The 25429-nt window shown below is 31.4% G+C and overlaps 1 protein-coding gene and 1 long non-coding RNA gene across 11 annotated transcripts in view; one reads left to right on the top strand and one right to left on the bottom strand.

Annotated features, from left to right (window-relative positions):
* Positions 1-1585: 1585 nt before the first annotated feature.
* LOC141453207 (uncharacterized) lies at positions 1586-5815 on the top strand. Its single transcript, XR_012457845.1, has 3 exons — positions 1586-2037; positions 2288-2801; positions 5296-5815. It is a non-coding gene; the product is annotated as an uncharacterized lncRNA (long non-coding RNA).
* A 3073-nt stretch (positions 5816-8888) lies between these two features.
* Positions 8889-25429, bottom strand: part of Dhc64C (dynein heavy chain, cytoplasmic) — a 47110-nt gene continuing 30569 nt past the window's right edge. For 7 of the 10 annotated variants that reach the window (XM_074126091.1, XM_074126090.1, XM_074126089.1 and 4 more), the window contains 22 exons: positions 22447-22645; positions 20648-20765; positions 20337-20552; positions 19538-19693; positions 19274-19447; positions 19024-19185; positions 18230-18376; positions 17985-18135; positions 16986-17197; positions 16696-16872; positions 16159-16382; positions 15259-15421; positions 14786-15078; positions 14417-14630; positions 13748-13942; positions 13425-13636; positions 13208-13338; positions 12687-12910; positions 12460-12588; positions 12161-12358; positions 10284-10558; positions 8889-10007 (listed from right to left, as the gene is read on the bottom strand). In XM_074126091.1, the coding sequence (XP_073982192.1) occupies positions 9842-10007; positions 10284-10558; positions 12161-12358; positions 12460-12588; positions 12687-12910; positions 13208-13338; positions 13425-13636; positions 13748-13942; positions 14417-14630; positions 14786-15078; positions 15259-15421; positions 16159-16382; positions 16696-16872; positions 16986-17197; positions 17985-18135; positions 18230-18376; positions 19024-19185; positions 19274-19447; positions 19538-19693; positions 20337-20552; positions 20648-20765; positions 22447-22645 (4136 nt within the window). In that variant the 3' untranslated portion in view covers positions 8889-9841. Of the gene's footprint in view, positions 10008-10283; positions 10559-12160; positions 12359-12459; positions 12589-12686; positions 12911-13207; positions 13339-13424; positions 13637-13747; positions 13943-14416; positions 14631-14785; positions 15079-15258; positions 15422-16158; positions 16383-16695; positions 16873-16985; positions 17198-17984; positions 18136-18229; positions 18377-19023; positions 19186-19273; positions 19448-19537; positions 19694-20336; positions 20553-20647; positions 20766-22446; positions 22646-23735; positions 23932-25429 lie in introns of all 10 variants that reach the window. The other 3 variants (XM_074126093.1, XM_074126092.1, XM_074126085.1) reach the window with 1 other exon arrangement.

The following is a 25429-nucleotide window of genomic DNA, read 5'->3' on the forward strand; positions in this document are numbered from 1 at the left end:
TCACTGCCACTTCGTTAATTTCTTTTCCCTCCGGTGGTCGCAGCACCTTACGGACCCGCTCCAGTTCTCCCCGCCATTACTTGACGCAACGTCACAACCTGAACACATTATTAAATTATGTACACTTCAACAAAAAACAACAATTACGTGTTGGTAATTTCTGGAGCAGCTAGTCTTGCGAGTGTATGCCCGTAAAGGATTTCAGTTAGAATATGTAGAAATTTCTACAGACTGAGTAAAAGGGCCAATCTAACATAAAAATGTTAGGAGTGATCTTTTTTTTTTTTACATTTAAAAACCAAAATCGATAATCACAAACAGACTAAAGCATGTACCAATTCTTTTAAATAAAAACGACAGCACTTTCCCTATATGCCTTCTTACGCCAGGTCTATAAGAACACGAACTTACGTAGAATACGGAACAGAACATCGTAGTACCGCATAAACGATTTTGTTGCAGGCAGCCTTTATTCTTTTTGCAATATAAGCTCGACGCGCTTGCGTTTGATATACAAACAAACCGACGATATTCGTATTCAAAAGTATTTCAAGCTTCACGACGATATCGAAACTATTCGAACGATAGGAAACCGCCGTTTTCCCTGAAGACCCAGTTTTAGAGAGACTTCTTTTTTTTTTCATTCTTTTATATTCAATTCCAACAAGGTTCTCCCAGACATGTCAGGAGTTATGAAACGGTAAAGCATATCATGATAAGTTAAAAAAAGACTTCCTTTTTGTAAACTTATCATTACTGTTAACGCTTCATTCTTAACCTACCTTTGAGAGAATCCTAAGTTAAACAAAAGATTTCTCAATTTATAAACCTAGTTTACTTCATTTCTTAAATAGAGTCTGCATAGATCCAATTTCTCATTTTTACACAGCATTGAAGCAAGATGATTCATATCTCATCATATTTCTCATTAAAGATTGTATACCTAGACAAAAGACTAACTTGGAACCCTCATACGAGACTTAAACGGGCTGAATTACACAAACGATACAAACTCCTTGCTAGACTACTGGACAAACGCTCAAAACTAACATTACAGAACAAGCGTCGACTGTACACTTCCCTTCTTGCTCCAATATGGACTTACGGACTTGAACTTTACGGGACAGCTAAACGATCTAACATCAACAGATTACAAACACTCCAATCTAAAATACTCCACCGCATTGTAAACGCTCCCTTTTATGTCAGTAACCACTCCATACACACAGACCTCAACATTCCATTTATACCAGAACTTGCCAAAACCCGCTACAACACATTCCACCAAAAACTATCATTTCACCCTAATCCTTTAGCTGCAAACCTATTCTCAACCACACTTCCCTCCAACCCCCGAAGACGGCTGAGGCGCCGTTGGCCCCGTGACCAACTGGTAGACTAATGATGGTCATCACTGGATGATCATCATTCATGATTGCCACGCCATTTTTATTGTACGCACAGCATATTTACTTATTGTACTGCACGAGTGCAGGTGTAAATTTCAAATAAAAGATATAAAAAAAAAAAAAAAAAAGATTGTAAAACTTATTTAGTATCCAACCCGCTACCATAGTAACAGAAGCAAACGAATAAATACAGATATATTTTGGGGAAGTTCAATTGATTCTGTTAAAATCCCGGATAGATAAAAGAAGACTTTAAGTCAAAATTAATATCTGCCAAAAAACTAGATTTGTTGGGCATCAGCCCATGATTGAGCTACAATAATCGCAAATAATTAAATCATTTAAATCATTAGAAAAATGAATACACCCTGCAGTATTAAAAAAAAAGGCCGATTAAAAAAGAAAGTTAAGAAAAGTGACTATAATTTCTCATAGATTCAGATTATCCAATAATCAGATAATTTTTGGTGAACGCTGACAGCAAAAAAAAAAGCACTGATATTTTCAATTATATTTCACTCTTACCACCAAACTGGATCACTGTTCTACACTTCGGATTCAACATCTTCCACTAAATCAACAAATACGATTCCTAATATAATTTCTTAGACCTTGAATCGAATCAAAGGTAATACATATCTTTTTTCTAAATTCCTAACAACAAATAACTTCTATTTCTATCTTTTAGCTAATAATCCAACTGCCATTTTATTTACTTCTAACAAACTTGAAGACCCTGTAACGAGGTGACTCAGGTTGGCTGCAGTCCAACTTCTGCAGTTACCTCATTACAGGTCTGTTGTTTTGTTAGCAGATTCAAAAAATGCTATTAGAATTTCGTAGCGTAGACTATGAAATAAGGAAGATTATTGTTGCAGTGTATTCGAATTAATGGAAGAGATTTGGAATCCATCAGCATGACAATGTTTATTTGATGGAGAGTGTAAAACAGATAATATTTCTGAAATTATCTGAGCACCTTTCTGCCACCAGTGATCTACAAAAACGATCTAGTTATTTGTTACAACTGGAGAGCTACAAGCAGTAATAGTACGCCTTTACCATTTTTTTTGTATCTAACAATTTTGGAATATTGTATTTTATTTCTACAAGGAACTAAATTTCTTTACGTTTTAAAGTTATTTTCTTATACAATATTTATCGGAAGTTATTACTTGTAAAAATTAACTTCGATATTATAGAAATAGCTATTTGTTACGTTTAGAAAGAGATGGATACAAAGCTCTAAAGTCGAATGATGAGAGATGGAATCAAACTTGCTCAATTGAGCTGTTTAAAAAAAGTCGGACCTCTAGCTGGCTCGTTATCAAGAACTGGGTTTGAAATTGAGCAAATCTTTTATATACCTTGGTTCCTCCTCAACACTGCGAGGTAAGAAACGGCTAAAGTACCGTCCTATTAGTTCCCACAAGTCAATGAACCTTTATTAGATTGGAAAATGAAAAATGAAATTAAGAATATCTTCCTCCAATTAAAGATGACAAATAGAAAAAAAAAAATGCTGTAGAGTTTTATAATTAAAACAAAAGATTGAATGTTTACTCTAAAATCTATTATACGTTTGGTTTAATGCTGAAAAAAGACCACATCCTACACATTATGTATGTACGGCCTACTCAGAACTTAGAAATTTAAATACATTCATTTAGAACAAGCCATACAAAACAAGCTATCTGATCCAGATATTAACAATTCAAGGATTGAAGATTTAGTTTTATATAACCCTAACCATTTTGATTTTTATATAACCATTATGTTTCTTGTGAAAGTTCGTTTTATATCCTGCGCGAAGGAAACTTTGATAATGCCCAAATTCTGGTATCTACATAGTATTCCTTGTAAGCTAAATACTGTCTCCTCCCCCCGAATGGGCGTGAGTATTGGAATAATCATTTACATTTTCACAATTTCTTATCACTTATAACAAACGATCCAAAATTATTGAAGAAAAATCGAAATTTTAACTACTAATTGAGATTGATGCAAAAACATCAATCTTTCATTATCCCTGGACAGTAATCAGAGCCTCTCCAGACAAGTAGAAAATAGCTTCGATAGTTCTGATGTTTTTTAGGCGACAGAAGTAATTGGTTTCGAGGATTATCGATGTCAAAATTAGCATTGACCTGATGGAAGAAGTAGACTTACGAATGGTTTAGATCATGTTACGGAAGCTGTTTATGAGTAGAGGCTAATTGTAGATCTATTAGTAGAGCGGTTTTTTTTCTTTGGAAAAATTCCTTTAGAAAAACTAAGAGCCCTAACATCCTGCGCCGAAATGCTTGACAGTGAAGATGGTTGGTGAAGGTAGTTATGAGTGGACTGAGTGGCGATGTATCGTTGCAAATGGAGGTAAAAAAAAAAGAACGATGTTCTTGCGTGGAAAAGAGATGTAGAGGTTGATTAGTAGCCTGCACTAAACCAGGAAAACCTCATCAAAGAGTGGCTTGATGAAGGGGGTGATTGATAACTGAAAAGCCTAGTGTTGGAATGTGGAAGCTAAATAAGTACTAACTGGTGGTTTACAATTCGTTTTTGGTTTCGGTCTTTTGAGAACAGGAGACCGTTGAATCCTTAGGTCTAGTTGAGTAGATTTTACTTTCTGTTGACTCCCTCTTGAGTGGCTTCGGAAGGAAAAGTGGGGGGCTTCAAAAGGAATTCGAATACCCACAAAAACGTTTTATATTTTCATAATTCGCTCAGATATCTCAGATTAACATATGTTTAGAGCGACAACTTAGTTATGTCATCTCAGATGCATCTGTCACCTTGAGGATGACGCCTCTAATCAGCCATAACTAAGTTGTAAGCCTAATTTAAAAATTACAAAAAGCCTAAATCCACCCGTAGAATTCAAGTCAGCTTACCTTTTGTTGAACTTAAACTTTTGAAATTGAGTTCTGTAAATAATTAAACCATACCCTCTCCATAACAAAATAAAGAGAAAAACTTTTTAAATATACTACTTCATCGCAGCTTTGTGATAGCATGTTTCATTAATATCAAAGCCTGTAGCTCGATTCTAATTTCAAACTAAAAATTGATTAAACAACACGTAAACGCTACTTATTTCGATTTGAGCACTAAATTTGCTAAAGTGGTTAATGCACAACTTAAAAAGCGTCGTCATTAAGTAAAATTACATTAATAATTTTCTATTTTTCCATTTTTTGTGAATATTTTATTTTTATTAAAGTGATCTTTAAAAAATTAAAGTTAACTTAAAGCAATGTAACCATTTGAAATTAGATCTAAATTGACATTTTCTTTGGTCCTGTTGTTGCTTTATATATATTATCGGAATAATGTCTTGCTTGGGCACTCACTATATTACCCCAACAAATAAGTCATTGTATCTGTCGAATTCTTCCTCTTCATGCCAACAAAAATATATCTGTTTCAAACCAACTGTACCACAGTTTAGATATAAAAAATGGTGTAATTCAAGAATCATTATACAACATTTTTTGATTATTCAAATGCCATCGAATGTTTAAGTGTAAAAAGATTTTATATAAAATACAAATATTAGTAAAAATTAGTTTGAAGTATTGAGGATACTTAACCACTGTATATGAAGTTAAATTATTTTCTAATTTTTATTATAAAAACTAAATTACCCTAAAATATTAACAAAAACCATTAAAAAGAAGTTAAAAGATTGATAATTAACAAAAAAAAGCTCTAATTAATTCCAACAAATAAACATTCAGGCCTGTTGGGATTGGTTGTTTAGCTTAAGTAGCCAGCTCTTTTTTTTCGTTTTAATAAACTAAAATTTTGTAAAATAATAAATTTTTATGTAGCCTTATTGTTTTTGTATTATTATATTAATAGTAATAAACATTTGATGCAATATTTTCAGTTTTAGTTAAGAAAACGAATTTACTTTGCAACTACGAGGTTACCTGGTTGAGATCACGAGTAAAACTGGCAAAATGGCCGTTACGTACATTCATACGATGTATGTGCTGCTACATTAAAAAAAATTCAATCAGCTTATATTGAATTTCATGAAATTATGGCTAAAAAAAGTTTTCTAAACTTAAAAAAAATTTAATTCATTTATTAATTGGAAACTACTTTGTGACGTCACATATGGTGACCTGTTCGAGTAGTACTTTGATAATAAAATAGTTCCAACTAATTATCTTTTTTTGGTTATTTATTACTTTAATTATACTAGTTTTAGGGAAATTCATTTTTGGAATTGAGTTTTTAAAAGTAATTTAAGTTTTAAAGACGAAAATAGAAAGCTATTACGTATGACTTCCTTTTGGCGATTCTTGAAAATTGCCTCGATAGATTTTCTTTAAAATTGAAATTTGGGTAGAGTAATTTCAGGGGTTGAACCGTAACATAAGTTAATGAGAATAGGTCCGTATCTTAAGTAGCTATGGTTGAAGGTGCTGAGTTGGACTTTCACTCAAAAAACCTCTTTGAAATCAAATCTCAGATTATAATTTCCAAAAAAAATAATAGAATATGATGTATTCAGTAATTGTACAAAGTTTAACGTAAATTGCTGTAGTCGTTTTCTTTGAAACCATAAAACAAACCAAACAACTTTGGTATCTATCTACCAAAAGAGATTAGAGTTGCAATTTTAATAGGAATTTAATGCTGCATCGTTAAAACGTGCGTTAGATAACAAATTTACGCAATTAAGTTAGAATTTTTTAAAAAAAATTCTTACATACATATCTTCAATCAACCACTTACCTTCAAAAAATCAATGTCTGGAGAGTTCATTTAATTTCCTTTGCTGTTTCAATAGATTCTGTTCATCAAAATCACTTTTAGTATGAATTTAAAGGATATGTACCAATGAAACCAGCAATATATCATTTTCAAGATAGTTTTGGTTTAAGATTATTCAATTCTTCCAGAAACATATCGTAAATCATTTAGTTCCTTCAATCAATTTCCTTTTAGGTTACATGATAACTTTAAAAACGAATTTGAATACCTATATTATCATATAACATAATGCTGAGACCTGCAAAACAATTGCTAAAAAGTGGTTTAGTCTAAAACATAATGCTGGGCAAGGTTTACTTCGGTATTCACGATATACCTCACAAAACTGTTTTTATAGATTCTGTTGTGCAACCAAGACTTCCAGAAATAAATTATAGTAAACATTTTTTTTGAGAAAAAGATTCGATTTTAGAAAGAAAATACTAATAAGAAATTATTTAGTGCAACTCACAAGATCCTATATAATGCTGCATGTATTAATATATAGCATTCATAACTTAACTTTGTTACTGATTATAAGTGGAAGTAACATGGGATATTCCATTCAAAGGGATATTAAAACAAAAGGTGAAAGAAAGTGTTTTTAAGGTTCTTATTCTCTTTTTCTTTATAGAAAAAAAATTAGTTGTTTATTAGTTAATTGCAAGCAAGTATAACTAATGGAGTAAAGGCACAACGGACATTTAAATAAATGAATGCAAAGCAGTATGCTTCCACTTTTTATTAGAAGAGGTGAAATTTTACGTTAGGCTGGTCAGAGTAAAAAGACTAGAACAAAGTAGATAAATGTAATAAACCCAAGAAAAATTACTTCTTAGATTAAAAATAATTTAAGTAAACAACAAAGTAATATCAAAAAATTCTTACAAAAAAGTGTATTTCTGGTCTAAAAATTTCTCAAAAAAGCATTTGCAAATCTCACAAACATGAACGTTTTAACTAGAATATAAATGAATATTCTATACTTGTTCTATAGAATATAGAACATAAGAATGTACTAGTATGTTCTTCAGTGTTTAAGGATTTTCTTTTATAGAATTTTACCTACTTACTTATTTGTTATTACCTTGTCAGAATCACGTATTCAACAATATTATAAAAGTAAAGTAATAACATTGTTGAGTGAATAATTTCTAATACCCTTATCTAAAGTGAATTCGTTGCATTATCACCATTCTAATTTTAAAAAAATTGATTACACTCTGTTACATCAAGTAGCTTTCGTTACCTAAGATAAAAGGAAAGTGAACTCCTTTTATTCATTATGCCATTCATTGTTACAAAACAATTGTGTTAAAGTTTGAACTATTAAAGAAATGCATAAAAATACTTTGCCACCCGCACAATTGCAAAAATCCTCTCGCTCAGGTAACAACCAGCAAGAAAACATACACAAAGTAAGAACAATAGGTTACCGTTAGGTTTACCAAGAGTTTTACAATCTGCCACATTATATAATAAATAAAACAATAATTAAACACCTATGAAGTGAAAATGAATAAGACAATTCATTTAAACAATAGGTTAAACACAAATCAAAATAAAATCATAGAAATACAAAATTTTAGTTAATTTTTCATGCAGGACAGATTTGTTTTCTAATTAATTTAACCATTCCTTTAACTTTATAATTTTTGAATAGAAGTAACGCAACAAAAGAAGCGATTTGTGCCAATTTGATTCCTTTCTATTGTCCAACACAATTTTTTCTTTAATAAAAACCAGTCGGAATGTACCAGGAACATTTGTATAATACAGAAGAGATGGAATTCAAAAAACATGTTAAATGTTAATGATAATAAAACTTCAGAAACGTAGGAAAAAAGATAAATATATTAACATCATTAACCAGCAAGCTACTGTATTTTGCTATACACCAACGTTTATTGCAAAGCTAGAATATTTAAATTAGGTTGCAAAAAATTTTTGAATAAAAAGTATAAATCTTTGCACTTAATTAATCTACCTCTGTAGTGTATACAAATCCGAAACGGTCTGGGATTCAAGAAACATGAATGCTACGAAGGATAAAATTAATGAAATCTCATTAGAACGCACCGCAAGGGTGAGAAACTCAACTCTCCCCTATGCATCTGTGAAAAAATAGGTTACATCAAGGAATAACATTCTTCTAAAACTTCAATTGAGTGATATCATAAAGTATTTTTTATATTTTAAATATATAGCATACCTACCTCCCAGGTCCATACTATTGTGTTAGTGACAGATATTTAGGAAACCATTTCACTGAAAATCGGGTATATAAAATATTACCTATTTGTTCATAGCATACAAAGAAACAATTCTGTATTTGAAATTTTTTGTTTTCAGTAGGGTAAAAAAAATTGGAAATTGACATCTTTATTAATTTATTCTGATCAGTTTTTTTTTAAATTCCTTATTTTTTGCTAACAATTTACATATTAAATTTTTTCTTGTATAAATAAATGTTTTATTACGTAATAATAAAATTTAATGATCACATTCTATTTTTTATAGAATTTTTTTTTTATATATAACATAGACCGGGCTTACTTCTTACCTCTACAGCGTAATATACTTACAGAACTTTAGTACTTATTCTAAAGTATTGATTAAATTATTTTAATAAATAAAATATAAATTAAATAAAAAAATGGCGAAATTAATATTTAAAAAAATACTATCACCGATAATTAAAGCATTACGATCTTCGTCTTATACCAATTACGAATGAAAACTTGTGTATATGTAATTAACTTATCATAATTATTATTTTTGTTTTTCAGCGCGAATTATGTATTTTTGAGAACTAGTTTTAATGTTTAAATAAATATAATTAAATAAATTTATAAATTAACTTTTTTTGTTTTAATAACCAATCTTGTAACTTATTTTTTAATTGTATTAATTTAAATAACTCATTTTATAAATTTGTATGTACACACTAATTGTAAATATAAATAAATCTATAATTACAAATGTAAATGATAAGAGTACTTCTAAACAATGATTTGCTCCCTCTTCCCCTTCTTTGCTTTCTAATTAGAAAAACAAAAAACCAATACCATGAACTGTAAATTATGTGCGTCGAAAGTTTTTTTTTTTGCTTGTAGTTTTATATATATATTAAATTTATATAAAAACGTTAATGACAAATACTACATTCACAATTTTAGGTGGGCACAAGCATTTAAGAAGAGTAAACTAAAAAGAACGAAATTAGCAAACATAATTTTTGTAGGCAAAAAGATCAAATAAATGTACTATATACTTATACCGACTATATTTACATAATTAGCAAGCCTAAAAAAAAATAAAAATAAAATGAAAAATAACAAAGAAAAACAAAGCGTGAATAAATATTTATGTTTTCTTTTTATAAGATAATCTAACTATTGAGAGAATAGTCCCCATGTGCCGTTTTACTTAAATGAAAACTTCTTTTCCAGTGTATTTCTTTCTAATAAGTTCTCTTGAAAATCATTTTATAGAATCATTTTATTACCTGCCTAGAATTTCCTCCATTATACGCTGTGTGACCGAGCATAATTAATTTTATTACTGTGTATAAAGAAAAAGGATCTTGTGTGTGATCACTAAAATTTTAAAGATATTGCACAATTTGCCATCTCTTCAGTGTGCGTGAAAATTGGTGGGCAGGGAGGATTTTAATTAAGAGCAGTAGACGTAAGCAGTGCCACACCTCTTTCATAGAAACTATGCTGGTCCTGACCAGGTGCTATGTTTAAATCGACTGTGAACAATAGTTCACTTCTGGTGGAATTCAAATACACTGGTAATGAAAGTTTCCCGGTATTAGTCTTTCCTCCAACTCTGTAAAAGAGAAAAATATAAGTTAACACTAATATTGTACGGATTAAGAATACTCACATTATTTTTCTTGAAGCATGCATGAGTGATTTTTTGTTTTTAAGTCAATGTTGAAATGCAATACGTACACGCAGAAACCTTTTCTTTCTAATTTAGGGGCCCTTTAAACGTATTAATTTCCAATGAAATTTACACGATAGCAATACTTAGTTATCAGCAGTATGAGAACTGATGCCTAGTTTAATTCTATCAACAATTGATTATTTCGTAATAATTTACCTATGCCATCTGAGCAATGTAGTCGGCAGATCCATCATGATGGTCGAAGTAAGTAATAGTTGATTATTACGACACTGAGCTCCTTGTAACTTAAGTCCAATCACCGGGAAACTGTTATCAGCACTGCTGTCATAGTTAGTGACTCCCTGTTCCAAGATGGTTACGTCTAGCACAAGCTCTTCCAGTGACCAGCTGTTGGCCTGGGCAATACATTGCCTGGTAGCTGTTACATATGCTTCAGGATTGGTCAGGCCACCTAACCATACAGCTACATTCTGTAATTACAAAAAAAAATATATTCATTTAGAAATTAAATGAATTCTATATCAATATTATTTAAAAATAAAAATTTGGAGTGAAAAATGCATGTGTATCTTCAATTCTCACAGAAATGGTTAAGAGAGTACCCAGGCATGCGACGAACACTGAAATTCCTCTAGAAATTAAATTATCTGAATTAAATTCTGGCTTAAGGAAAGAAGATGTTTTTTGAGGATACCGTAATACAGTTCAGGACTTATCCACAATTTTCTTCTGTAAACAAAAAAATTTTTCAACCCACTTAATCCTCGTTAATGTTTTTTACAGGACAGCTTCTATTAATCTCCATCCATCCCTAGAAATGCTCTAAATGAATTTTCCATGAAAAATATATATTAGAAGTTATAGTTCTTCAAATACGTAATGAATGAAAGAAACTTACAAAAAATCTCTGAAAAAGGAAAACAAAATTCATTAAGGTGCTACTTTCCGTAGAAGATTTCCATCGCAAGTTAGAGATGAATTCCATGATGGAGGTTCTCAAAAGAAAGAACTTACAAAGATTTTGTTTTTTCTGTTTGAGCTAGGTCTTCACACATAAGTACGAGACCATGATCTTTCTAAAACACACTTCTTTGGTCTCGAAAAACTAGATTTAAAATAGATCATGAATTCAATTAAACACTCAATAAAAAGTTAATAATTATAAAACTTAAGGATTCAAAAGTGTTCAATTTAAAAAGAGTAAAAAGAGTTATTATAAAGAAAATTTAATAAAAAGTAAAATATTAGTTAATTAAAGCTAAAATAAAATACAACTTTTGTGAAAATTATTAATTTGAGTTAAACAGAGTTTAATTTAGTAACTTTATATACTAAAATCGAAACTCATGGCATTTACGGAGACAACAGACAATGGCAGATTCAAGTATGTAAATTTGTGTACAATATTTAACACATTACCACCACCATGGCGATATGCGAGATGCTGGTTGGTTTACACGAAAAATAATCAATAATAGCGGACATAAAAAAATAAGAAAAAAATTAAATCATAAAAATATCATAGAAACATTTTTTCCTATAATTCATAAAAATTATTTCAATTATTAATATTATACAGTAATGTTAATATGTAGAGTAATAAGGTTAGTCTGTCTCAAGATATACGAGAAAATAAAATAGTACATTTAACCGGATTAAAGTTGACTTTCATGGAGTATTTTCGAAAACCCGAAAACACAAATGATAAGTGGATTTCAAACCTCTTCTATAAAGAAAATTTAGGAAAAGCTACATCATTATCAATAAAAGAAAATTTAATAGAACTAAAATGATAACTATCTAAAAATCGGCTTAAAGAGACTGATTGTAATGAGAGAGCTCTATCCAAGCAACATTAAGTTACATGGTGTGTATATGTGTTAATGTAAATGAATAATAAATTAATCAATCTTAAACCTGAAAATTGGCAGTTTAAAAAAAAATAAAATAAAAACAAAAACTGAAACAAATTTTTCTTGCTCAAGGACACCTCGGCATTTCTGGTGAAAAGACATTACATTATAAAAAAATTGACTAAAAAAAAATTTAAAAAACTTATATAACCTACAAACCTTAATTTCTGAAGGACCTCTAGATGTAGCTAACTGTGAAATATGATCCAACTGTCTGACACGATGTGCAAAGTCTGTGATCCATTGTATGACGGTACAACCTCGGGGTACTGTATAACGTCGCCACGAAGATGGCAACATTCCTCTTACCAAATCAGAGAGCATGGATCGGTGATAATTTGTCTGTTTCTTTTCTCCCTGTTCAAAATTAAATGTTAAATTTTTTTTTTTTTTTTTTTTTTTTAATGAAGATATACTTGATTAAAAAGGTGTTGAAGAAATGATAACATTTTACAGACCTGACAGATAAGTACAACATCTTGCAGATCGTGGATAACATCTTTAAGTAATCGAGCGCCAGAATTAACTTCTCTTTCGAAGTATCTATACAATGGGTCTTTAATGTTCTCCACTGTTCTTTTCAGAGTCTGAAAATACACAATTGAAATAGTTTTTATGAAGAAGGGAGAAGATGACCAATGAGCACTTGGGTTTGAAACATTACAACCAGAACAGAAATACTAACCGGCAGATTTGTGGGCAACAATTCCAGCCAAGTGGTCGCGGAATTGAATAGTGTTCTCATCCAGGCTGGACGACCATCTGATGGTCTTGGTGGAATACTGTTGAGTGAAGCCGCCGGAGTCAATGAGCCTCCAGTCTCTTTCATTGCATTCTCTTCGGTGTATGCAAGTTCATCTTCATCTTCTAATTGCTGCATCTTCAACAGCTTTATCACAAGATCCGTACCTGTTTAAAACAAAAAAACTGATGAACACTCATAGGACTTTTTCTGAAGTCTTTATCAAACTCCACCTTCAACTCAATTTTCCGAAAAAAAAAATGCAACAAATTTCTAAGCAGTAGGTCCGTTGAGGTTTAAGAAATCCAAAAGAAAAATTTGTTCAAGAAATCTTTCTTGGTACAGAGAACAGCAAGTGAGTAAAGAGAGAAATTTTAACTAAAATACTAAATTTTAATGAAAACAGTGCTGGGTTTTAGTAAACAAGAAAGAAGATTTCTTAAATGTTATTTTAAAGTTCTTACCTCTATTTGTAAGTAGGACTTTTTCTGCATTGTTAGGTAGGCCGAGCCAAGATGGTGTCTGTCTATCAGCCAAACATTCTATCCAATATAAGAAATGATCTCTCCTAGTCCCATCTGGCATTGTTATATGCCTAAAATCGTGATCAGACATTAAAAATAGAAGATATTTTACTTAAATAAATGGGGGGGAAAAAATACTGGTCTTAAGCGATGTTACCTCTGGCCTCCAGGAGCACCTGCAACTCCGTCCACGTTTGCCACCAAAGCGAAATCTGATTCAAAACTTCTAGGTGTGAATAATTTGGATAAAAATGAACTAAGTAATCTTTGGTCGAAATCGTTGTCGATCTTACCACCGTAGATACACTGTGACAACAGAGTTACCAAAGCATCCCACGGCACTTTCTCTGGAGGTAGTTGTGTACGTCCCTGTAAATTATATTAAATGATCGAGGATTTTATTTATATTTAACTCATCCTTTTTATGAAATATTAGCAATGAATTTTTAAAAATTGAAAAATTTAAAACAAAAAACATACCACAGCGGTTGCGTCAATCCATGTGTCCAAAGTATCACAAGCAACTCTTAAATCTGACTCATTGAATTCATAATGTTTTGCCCAGCCTAAAGGCGCATACCGAAGCCTTTCTTGGACAATTGCATTAAACCAAGCGAGTAGGAAGTATAATCTAGCTCTTTCACTCGGCGCTTTCATCATTCTTGAAGCTGGAACCTACAATGCACAATACAAAAATAACAAATATATACGCGGAATATACTTTCATAAAAGATCAAACTGTCACAGTAATCAATAGGTTTGAATTCATTTCAATTTGATTGAATTGATTTAACCCTTTCGCTCAATAGCAACTGAGGGCCAATATTATCAGAATGTCTGCCTGACTTTAATCTCAAACAGGATCCAATATTAACTTGAAGCCATATTAATTTTACAAGCAAAGTGATTATGGTAAGCTTCTTCAGAAATTAAAAACTCATCACTTTGATCAAAGATAGAGCGTTCCTCTTTTAAAATTGGGAAGTCTTAGATTGATAGACCAACTATTTTATATTACACTAGTTTTAGCAGTTAAGTAGTAAAGTAATAATAATAATAATAATAAATCTAAATTAAGCGTTCGAAGAATTCTTCTCACTTGTGGTTCAAGAATATTCAAAAAATATTTTAAAAGATAACCAAACTTACGGTACTAAATGTTCTTAGCAGATTAGCTCTGATACCAGGAGGAGGCTCAAAAACAAATATTCTACCAGCCCTGAGCAGATTGACGGGCACTTTTGGATTTATTTCCATAGTTAAAAAGAGTCGGAAGTTAGAATGAGGTTGCAATGAATGCAACTTCTTCTCCAGTTGTACAAGCCATTGTGGAGCTAAATGCACATTTTTTAGCAGTACCCACCTGTGGAAAAAAAAAAACATAATATAAAATGCCTCAGAATAAGCTTATAATAGACAAAAAATATATTAATTTTAAATTATTACTGATGGCTGATGGTATACATCATATCATTTAAAATAAACCAACTTATAAAAAGCGAATTAAATTTTATCTACCTTCCAGATCTGACAGCAATGTTGATTAACGAATCAGCTTGACTGAAACCTTCGGCTGAACCTATTGCAATACTAGCAATCTGTTTGCCCAATTCAGCAGCCATATCATCAACTCTGGAAGTAGCATCAAAGCCTGGGACCGAGCAAAGCAGTGCAGGTACTGAACAACTGAGCTCTTTCTCAGTGATTGCGCCAAGATTTGGTTCTCGTTCAGCAGAATTTGTAAATCCTTCGCCCAAAATTGAGGCTACCAACAAATGTGCAGCGGCCACAACTCGATCTGGTCTCACAGCCTAATATTGGAAATAATTGTATTCAATTATGTGTTCTAGGTATCTTTACTATAATCTGAGTTTTTAAGAACTTAATAATTTTATTTTATTTCTTAGACTAAATTTATTTTATTTTATTTAAGTCCGACATATTATAGTAACCAAAATAGGAAAAAATCACAGATGCTTAAATAAAATTACCTGTATAAGCAAAAGACGATTCATGGCAGTAGCTATTGGCGATAAAGGTTTTTCTTCGTGCCAAAGTGTAGGGACACATTGTTCTGGGCTGCTCTGTTGTAGCCAAGCAACGAATTCTGGCATTTCACGTACTTTCGAGACTAAATGTCGGAATGTTGGTAATCTGAAACGATGGAGAAAAAAAATCCATTTTGTCAAACTTCAACAAATAATTAACTAAATTATTATAAGGTTAATGAAAAAACGTTTTGCTTTAGAGACTTTTTAAATTTAGCTAAGAGAAGCATAAATAGTATCGTCGATAATGAGATACAGCTACAAGGCGTGAGACAGGACCAATTCTATATTGTACTTCGAGGAATATTTATTTATCGAAGAAGTGGTTTCAAATGCTAAGTAAGCCTCTTTATCAGTAAATTGGTTAACAGGATTACATACCGAGAGTAGATTTTCAAAAGACGTTAGAGAACAAAAGCATGGTAGCAATTCATGGTGAATTATGTAAAATAATGGTTGACGTATCGTGCAATTTTGAACTTGGTATTTGTACGAAGCGCTGGATTCTCAGAGAGCTGGGACAGCGTGAAGTGTTAAAAATACTTAATCATATTTTATAATTAGCCAAAATAAAACTACTTAGCAATAATGATATCACTTTCCCTTCATTTTTATTTGTCTCTGTTTAAAAATAACAATTGTGGGAATAAACGTTTAACCTGTCCATGTTCCAGTATGATTAAAGTGGCTACGATTACATTTTCTAAAGATGGAAATTTTAAAAACATCGAAAAAATATGCGAGAAATTTTCAATCTTAACACCAAAGGAAAGATAACCAGTTACTTTTTTTAATTTGCTGCTCATAAATTCTACGGGATTGAATGCACGACTAAAAAATTACCTGGATGCTAGTCGGACCATAGCTTCTATTTGTTCAGCACTCAGTCCTTCTATTTGTTGTTCCGTGTTTGGTATGACGCCTTCTTTGGCTCTTAGGAAATAGTGGAATTCAGAATCCAGAGGATCTTCAGAAGGCATTCCTTTCAAATGAATTCTACAGAGTAAAATCGCCAATGTGAGCCGATCTGTATGAAGCATACCGCGAGCAACTCTTTCGAAACATACCTGCAACATTGTCCAAATTAAATTAATCGAGGACTCTCTCACCACTTTCAATATCAATAATAACAACTGTGACAATATCTCTAATCATACTAAATTTTCCTGTATGAATTTGTTCAAATTAAATGAACTTACGTATATCTACATATATATGAAAGAGTGAACACTTTCAATAACTCAATAATATTATTCTGGCAATTTTTCTAATCACGCTAAATGTAGCTGCACGAATTAGTCACGTAAACGCATTCTTCCTCTAAACAGGACTAAGAAAGTATAATAATATTAAAAATGCAAGCAATACAAAATAACTAACTGAAAATAGCTGTTTTGTGATGACAGCTAATCTTGAATTGTAATCAGTCAATCCGTCAAGTGAAGGATTACTAAAAAGAACAGCACTGAAGATATCTAGGAAGAACTTCAGTGAATACTGATACAAGAAATGGATTTGATTCAACGAATCCATGGTGAAGTACATGTTGCTGCAAGCCTGTAAAAAGAGAGACGTATTTAAACTCGAGACACATCTTTTAAAAAAACGCGCATTCTTCCTTTAAAAATGCAAGATACAATGAAAAGTTTTTTTATTTTTTGGCAATATACCTGACTGAGGGGTTTATATTGTTGCGATACTGTTTCAATTTCGGCAATAACTCTGTCAGTTTCTTCAACTTTCTTACTAATATCGGCAGCTTCTTGTTTTAGAGTTTCCAACGTTGTAATCACTGAATCATCGTCAAGAATCTTGCCTTTAGCTTCATTCAACGCTTGTAGCAAAGATTTCTCTAGTTGACGTAACCGAAGATGGAATTCACCTTTAAGTATAGAAAAATAAATAGAGTGAACAAATGTAAACTGCAGTTTTGACAATTTTGGCTTTAGAAAAATGCTTTTCCAACTTAGTCCTTCCTCATCCAACTTCTCATGAGAGCAGCTACCAAACACAGTATGAAGGCATCCCAAAATAAAAATTCACAAAGTTAAGTTATCAATTTTACACCTCTTTGCATTGTGGGTAAATGAGTTATTCACAATATTCTAAGGTAGAAGGGTAGATTAGCACCAGGAACAGTTTTGGGACTTCTCTGGTAAGCCTACTTTAATAAGTATTGGAGAAAGATATACCCATCCTTAATGAGAGTCTTCCTATTTATTTTTAATTTGGAGAGAACTGTAGAGTGATTGGTCATATATAATACCTTAGGACTCAGCAAACTGCGTAGGAGGATAGCAGTTACTATAGGCTAATAGAGTAGCAGTGCAGTATACATCCTTTTTTTTTTTTTGAGCCCTTAATGTAATTGCAAAGATTTTAGATAAATATCTGACGTATGTAGTTTAGAAATGATGCGCGAGCTATATAACATATAATATTGTAGAAACACCTGCTTCATGAAAAAGAAGAAAAAGTGGCTTCGGCAAACTAAAGCTATGTAAATAGCATATTATATCAGAAAAATTAACAACTAAAAATGTTAAAAACTCAATTGTAAAGAAATTCTTTAAACTTCCAAGTAAATATTCACGATACGAAATTCTTACTGCTCTTTCACACGTTAGAAAAACTGATACCTGAAGAAATAAATAAAATAAATAAATTACCCTGTAATTTGAGTAAATCGGATCTCTTTTCATCAATATCAGGACGTTCAGCTTTCAATACTTGATTAAGACACTGCGATTGTAATGAAGACCGAGTAACAGTAAAGTTAACAAAAGTAACTCTTGAACAGATATCTGGTGGAAATTCAACCTATAATTAAAAAACCGTTATATTAGTTGTGTTTCATTGGATTTGGAGAATATGTGGGTAACTAAGGTAATCTGGAATGAAAGTTGAAACTTACGGTTGGATCCCTGGTAGATAGAAATATTACGAATGATGGAGACAAATCGATATCCTGATCTCCTAATGTTATAAGAACTCTTCCACTAGTTCGACGTACTTCTCTATTTAATACTGGATTCAAGATAGGATCATAATTTTCTACATCCTAAAATGAAATAAATAAAACATTATATTAATATTTTTAATTTTACAGTATAAGAAAAAATATCAAGGCTAGATGATTCTAGAGATGGTTTAAGCCAAAGTATAAGTACAAGAATTAGAGTTTACCCAAACCAAATAGTTCCACATCAACTAACTCTACAGGTCACATTGTATTGTTAGCGTTAGATATGTCCCAAGATTCCTGAAGAAGTGGGTAGTCCATTTCCCTAAGGGGAACCGTACGTTTCTTTGATATTGTATCGCTTTGAGAACCATTCAAAACTTACTTTTAAAACTGGACACATTTTCCATTTTACACCCGGCCTTTCCAAAAACATATTCTACCTTAAAATATCTTTTACTAATCTAGCTTCGTATCTACCAGTAGGCTTATAATCAATGAGAGATCAGTTTTGTTAACAAATAGACTTTCTAAAAATGTTAAATGAATTTCTGTCCTAAGCTCTGTTCTGTACAGGTTTAATGCTATATCCATTTTTCCATATTTTCTCTCAACAATGTTTTGGCCTAATTTCTGTTTTTACAGTTAATTCTGATAACCATGATCTTTAAACTTAAGTATTTATAAGTCGTTACGTTCAATAATGGTAAAACAGTACTCAAAATTGTCAATGAAAAAAAAATTACCTGCACTAAAAGTGGATTGCCAAATCGAAGTGCTGATTCTAAATTTTTCCTAAAGGAATCATCTAAGAACGAAGTTTTGGTAATCTTATCCCGAAATTCATTCATTATGAATTCGGTAGCTTGTCCTGACGGATCAATGATCAATGGATAACGATTGAACCTCTAGAATTGTAAAACAATTAAATAATTATATTTTTAAACTATATTTTTTACTGAACATTAGCAGGTATAAAAATCAAATAAGGCCTACCTTCAACATGATTGCATTCTCTGTACACAGATCATCAGTAGGTAGAGCATTAGCTTGCCATCTGAGTCTTTCGTCTGGATTTGATAAGTATTCAGTAAGGGCCATATCCGATCTGAACTGAATACCAGCTGTTGTGAGATGTTCAGTCCAGGTGGATAACAAACTGTGCCGAGACTATTAAATAATAATAATTAAATGTTTTGATTTCTCAAATAAACAAACAGAAATCAAAGGTAAAATCTTCTGTTTATTTTTAAATCTTACATGTTGATCGAAATATCCTGCATAAGCAAGATATGCAGATGATAGTAGAACATCACCAATGATCGTGGCCATTTGAGACTTAAATGTTTCACTTGTAGCTTCCCATCTTTCACGTTCAATTCCAAGAGATTTTAATAGAGCTATTGATCGGTCCACCTAACAAATATGAAATAAATGATTTAAAATTTACTAAAAACTACACTATTGCCAACACAAATAATATCTCTGCAAGAACGTTAATTTGCATATATAATATTATCTTTATATAAAGTACAGTTCTTTTATTTTAAGCTTCATGTAATCCCTTTTTCCAAAAGATACTATTGCTTATATGTTTATTACATTACTAAAAACTTTTGAAGATTAATAGTGCGAGGATTTCTAGGCGCCCAAAACAAAATTGTACTCAAAAACATAAAAACAAGCATTTCCGGTAGAACCTCAATTTAAAAAAAGTTACAATTATTGCAGTTTTTTTAGGCACCACTATAGCCGAGCGGTTAGAGACGGACCCGCAAAGCTATTGTAATGTGTATTGTTGATTTAGTGGGTTCGATTCCCGGTTTATGCCATGGATTTTATTTAATGGTTAATATAAGAATTTAACAGTAAAGTATGTTTGCTAGACCCTTCCGTCTACGACACCTAATTTGATAGTTAGAAACAAAAAAAAGCCCGCCAGCAAAAGTAGGCATTTACTTTACTCTCATAAGCAATAAGAGACTTTTATTTAATTTGATTAGACCGTACAAATCAATGAAAAGTTAACTAAAACTGTATGCAAAAAAAAAATACATACCTTAGCCTGAACATTTTCTAAATCCTGTTTTATGGCCAATCCTTCTTGTATCAACTGCGCGTATTCTTCTTTGTAAGCTGCAATGCTCTTTTCCAGTTGGGCAATCAAGTCCTTTGTGTCTTCACCTTTCTTTTGATTTTCACCAGCCATATCTTCCAAAGATCTCAACTCCTCACGGAGAGGTTCCACTTTTTTTAACATGTCAGCATAGCTGATCTATTTAAATTTAAAAAAAATCATAATTCGACATTACAAATATTACTTTCAACAGTAAAAATGTTTTGGTCGAAAAAATATTCAGAAAAATGTACCTGAGCTACTGCCCATTTAACCATAGGACCACAAGCCATTGATGCTCTATTTACTTTTTCAAAAGTATACTCAGGATTGCTAAGATATCTTGTATGCATTTTCTCTCGTACTTCATCACTAAATAAAGAAAAAAATATATTGCTTGAAAGTTAGGAATTATTTAAAATATCTTTACATTAATGTATATTTCCTTAGAGAAAAACTTTATGGTTTTTTAAAAAGTAAAAATTAAGAGTTTAGGTAATTATAACCTTGAATAAATGTCAAAGTTAACAATTCTAAATTAATGATACTAAAAAAAATATATTTTCTAAGAGATTTTCTTATATTAAAAATTGCTGTCTTAAAACAACTACTTTTTACTCGTACTTAATGTACTCCTTATTTATTAATTTTTAGAATATCTGAGTTTTTAATGTACTACGTTATAGCATTATACTAATTTAGTACCATTATCATTTCTGCTTATTATTTTAATTAATACATCAAAGAAAAACTAATTTTTTTCTTAATTAATTCGATGTTTTTACAAGATTTTACAAAAAAATTGAATTAAAATATGGAAATGCACACACAAGTGGCAGGAGAGAAGCGTTAACTTTATACATACAACATACAAGAATGTTACACATAAAAACTTATTACTGGGGTATTATCTAACATATCAAACGCACAACAATAAAAATGAAAATTTAGAAAGGATTTTTCTCTTTTTTTCTTTAGACATGCAACCAGAAAATAATTACTAAAGAGAAGCTTTACAACAAATTGTACAAAAAAAATAATTCTTTTTGTTTTAAACCTACCTTCTGTCTGAAATTTGTAGTAGCATCAGATTTTAATAAAGAAACATTCTGAGCTTCAGTAAATAAATAGAACTTTCATAAAACGTTTTTGAGCAAAACAATAACGAAGACCATCAATACTCAGTCACATCGATTAGTTTTTAATCTAATAGGATACGAAAAGTGAACAATAATTTCAGTAAGAAGAATAAGTAGAAAACTGAACTTTCCGGAAAATTAATGATGAAAGATATTGGCTTCCCTGAGGATATCCCTCAACACGAACATTCTTATATTGACAGTCCCAATACTCACACAAATTCAATTGGTCTACTATTTCGGTTTCGCGCATCCACAGGTTAACCACTATCTCAAACACGCTTATAATTACGAATATGTGTCCTCACAACTGTACGAGAATGTTTTATTAGTGTGGAGAAAGATTCCGGGGGCAATTTACGCTCTGTAGTCTTTCTTCTGCTCAGTAAAGTGATGAAAAAAAGTTAAGAGAAAATATTTAGCACAAGCAATAAGTTCAGCAGCACTAAAGGGAAAAAAAACGATCTTAAAGCGGATCACAGAAACTGTTCCCGAGGCCGACCAGTACAAACACCAGGATGTTTTCTGTAATGCTATGTTTAATGTAGAAAGAGAATGTAAAGTAATCGTCTATTTTTTCAGGCGGGGCTTAACGTCGAACTACCAATTAGGTGTTGTGGACGGGGCGGAAGCTCATACTTTACTATAAACATTTTTTTTTTTTTTTTTTTAACAAATAAAAGGTAGTCATACGCGGGATTCGAACTGGTGATCTCCCACCTGCAAAGCCAACGCTCTTCACCATTAGACCAACCCCTTCCCCTTTAGAAAGAGAATGTTTTGCAATATGAAATGATAATGAAAAATCTGTCCAGAATTCAGAAGCCACTTTAAAGTAAAAATAAAAATAATAATAAGATTTAAAAATAAAATGTACATACACATAATAAATATAATTAAAATGAAATACATACGAAATATTTTCTGTGCTGAAATTGTTGACAATTGAATTAATGAAATTATCCCTCATAACGACCGCTCTAATTGATTTCCAGTCGGTAGCGTTTTCACCAAGCAGAAGGCAGATTGATTCTAGAGCCAGCTTGACTACTGCTGGAGGATTGGCCATAGATCTCACTTCGACTAGCTGTTGCTTCTTGATCTCCTTCACGGCTAGGATCATGCACGCAAGCACACAGATGACACATAGAGTCATAAAGAACAAAAAGGAGGACATGCTTCATATAAAGAGGTGCATTTTTGTATGTAAATAATTGGGAAATAAATTTAAGTAAAAAACATTGATTATTATAAAAATTAATGATTAATTATAATAATGAAATCAATGAAAAATTATAAACATATTTTTATTTAATGGAATTGCTAGGATCGTTAATGTAAGGGAAAGCAAAACCGTACTTGAACAAAGAAATAAAGAATGATTGAAGCATGAAGTCGTCAGCTGAAGAGATGACAGAAACAGGATAATAGGCAAGAAAATTATCCTCTTAGATTTGTAACTGCCTTGAAAAAAGTAACGTCTATTAATCAATATTTTTAATTTTTCTTAAACTTTCTTCTCGTTTCCAGAGAACATTGATTATTTAATTAATTCAAGAAATAATTATTTTAGAGGAGTTTTGTTGCCTCACGCTTTCTTTAACATTATAATTTAAGTGCACTGAACATTACATAATATTGGTATCATCTATCTTTCTACGACAAATTATGAGTTTCAAGAACATGTAATTATTTAAATTCCAAGTTTTGGATAAAGCTGTCGAAAGTTGGCTATCCAGATGAGGTGGATGGTCGCTAAAAGACGTTTAACCATCATGTTAGACTTGAATGATAAACAAAGTGCAATGATTTATTTTACTTTATAAAAGAAGTAAGGCAAATCTGTGTCACCAGAGAACACCAAACAGAACAACGTATACTTCTATCATAGAGAAGTGCCAGCAAAGAACAAAAAATTATGTTTAAAAGCTCATGGAAGTTACAGTGATTACAACTACTATGGAAACATGCAATGGGAAATTATATTTTATTCTACTGAGTTTCTTAACCAAAAATTTTTTTAAGGAAATGCAAAAAATTGAAATAATACATTGACATAAATGAATTAATCCTACGATTTTACAATTAAAGCACAAATAGAGTTTTATATGAACAGAAAGCAATACATGAAGTCAAAACAACTAAGGCAACATGAGGAGGTCACGAGAACGACAGAATAGTGGGTGACGAATAGAGAACAGACGTAAGATCATCGGTGTTGAAGTTGACAATGGTAGAAATGAAGTTCTCCTTCATAATCACAGATCTGATCGCCTTCCAATCGGTTGCCGCTTCCCCAAGAAGCAGGCAGATAGATTCTAGTGTCACCTTGACAATTGCTGGTGGATTAGCCATGGATCTCACCTCGACCAGATGTTGTTTCTTTATGGATTTCACAGCTTTACAAAATCAACACACATATTCATACTCACATATTTAAATAAATAAATAAATAATTAAAAACACAAGTTCACCTTTATTCAAAAGTTATATGACATGTAGAAGAGATGTCCTTAGAGAGTTAAAAAGACAAAAGGGAATACATTTTTCATCTTAGAAATTTTTAAATAAAAATAAAATCCATTAGTCTACAGATCAGTTAATAATTCAGCAGAGCTTGATTCTTAAATATACCGCTTTTTGGTAAGGAGCCTTTTTTTACCTACTCATAAGAAAAGCTCCAAAAAAGAAGCAACCAAGCAGCTTAAGTTTTAAATTAGTTTATATTTTGAGAGAATTGTTGAAAAACAAAGTCAAGGAGAAACTGATCAAGTATTTAAATGCTTAATGATAAATGCTTTATTGAAGCAGTTGATTTAAATAAGCTCGTTTTCAAAAGGTTTATAAAAACCTACGTATTGCGACTGTTTGTTTATTCACTGTGAATTCTCTCCAACTCAATAAACCACAAAAGAAACACATTTTACAAAAATTAGAATGCAGAATATTCTTGAATTTTAATGTAATCATAGCAAGCGAATTTTGAAAAGAGCAAAAGCACACACTTTCAGAAACGAAAAAAAAATCGAGAAGTGAAGAATAAACAATAAGGAAAATATTTTGCCGAGCGCAAAGTCACATTGTTAGTATTAATTGAAAGAAACTATCTCTCATACTTTCAAGATTGTCAAACTATTAACAAGATAACTTTTATTAGCAAATGAAAAAGATTTCTTTTGCTAGAAGGCAGTGTCCACTGTGGATACAGTGGCTCGTCTAGATTCGTAGTCAAAATAACCTTTCCCCAAAAGAGGTCAAAAACGCACTCAAAAACTTGAACCAACAATAAATTCGAAGCTAATGATCTTGACAAAGCTGATAAGTCATTAACGTATTTAGAAAAAAAAAGTTTCAACCTGTAACATCGGAGAGATTACATGTCTATATGGCCTATGGTTAGACTCACGAGCTACCATCCGAAGAGAATTGCCCCATTTTTTGATAAGCTACTGATCGACCGAAAAAATCTACCAATAATGACGGAGTCAATAATAATACTATTTATTCACTTCGAATTATTAACCAACGTGTGCGGTTGCACAGTACTGCAAGTTCAAAATGAAAACTAATGTTTTTTCTGAAATTTGCTTATCACTTCTGATCTGTTTTTTAATAATTTATTGTTTTGAATCATCATTTATACGATTAGTGAAATGTATTCTTAGCGTGTGTTTTCAAAGCAGCCTCACTTGGTGTATTATTTATTAAAGTGTTAACCTTTCTAGAATAAAAATAAATTCTTCTGTTCTGTACTGGCAATTGGACTCTTTAAAATCCAAAAATTGAGTTATATCGCCACCATCAGTATTGAATAATTTCAACAGTTTTATTCGAACACTAATAAGCAGGAGGCTAACATAATAGAACCTCTTTTCACTTTTCAAAACTTTAAGATAA

Source organism: Rhodnius prolixus, unplaced genomic scaffold, assembly GCF_049639745.1.
Source record: "Rhodnius prolixus isolate KJV_2025 unplaced genomic scaffold, Rpr scaffold_3, whole genome shotgun sequence".
Classification (NCBI taxonomy): domain Eukaryota; kingdom Metazoa; phylum Arthropoda; class Insecta; order Hemiptera; family Reduviidae; genus Rhodnius; species Rhodnius prolixus.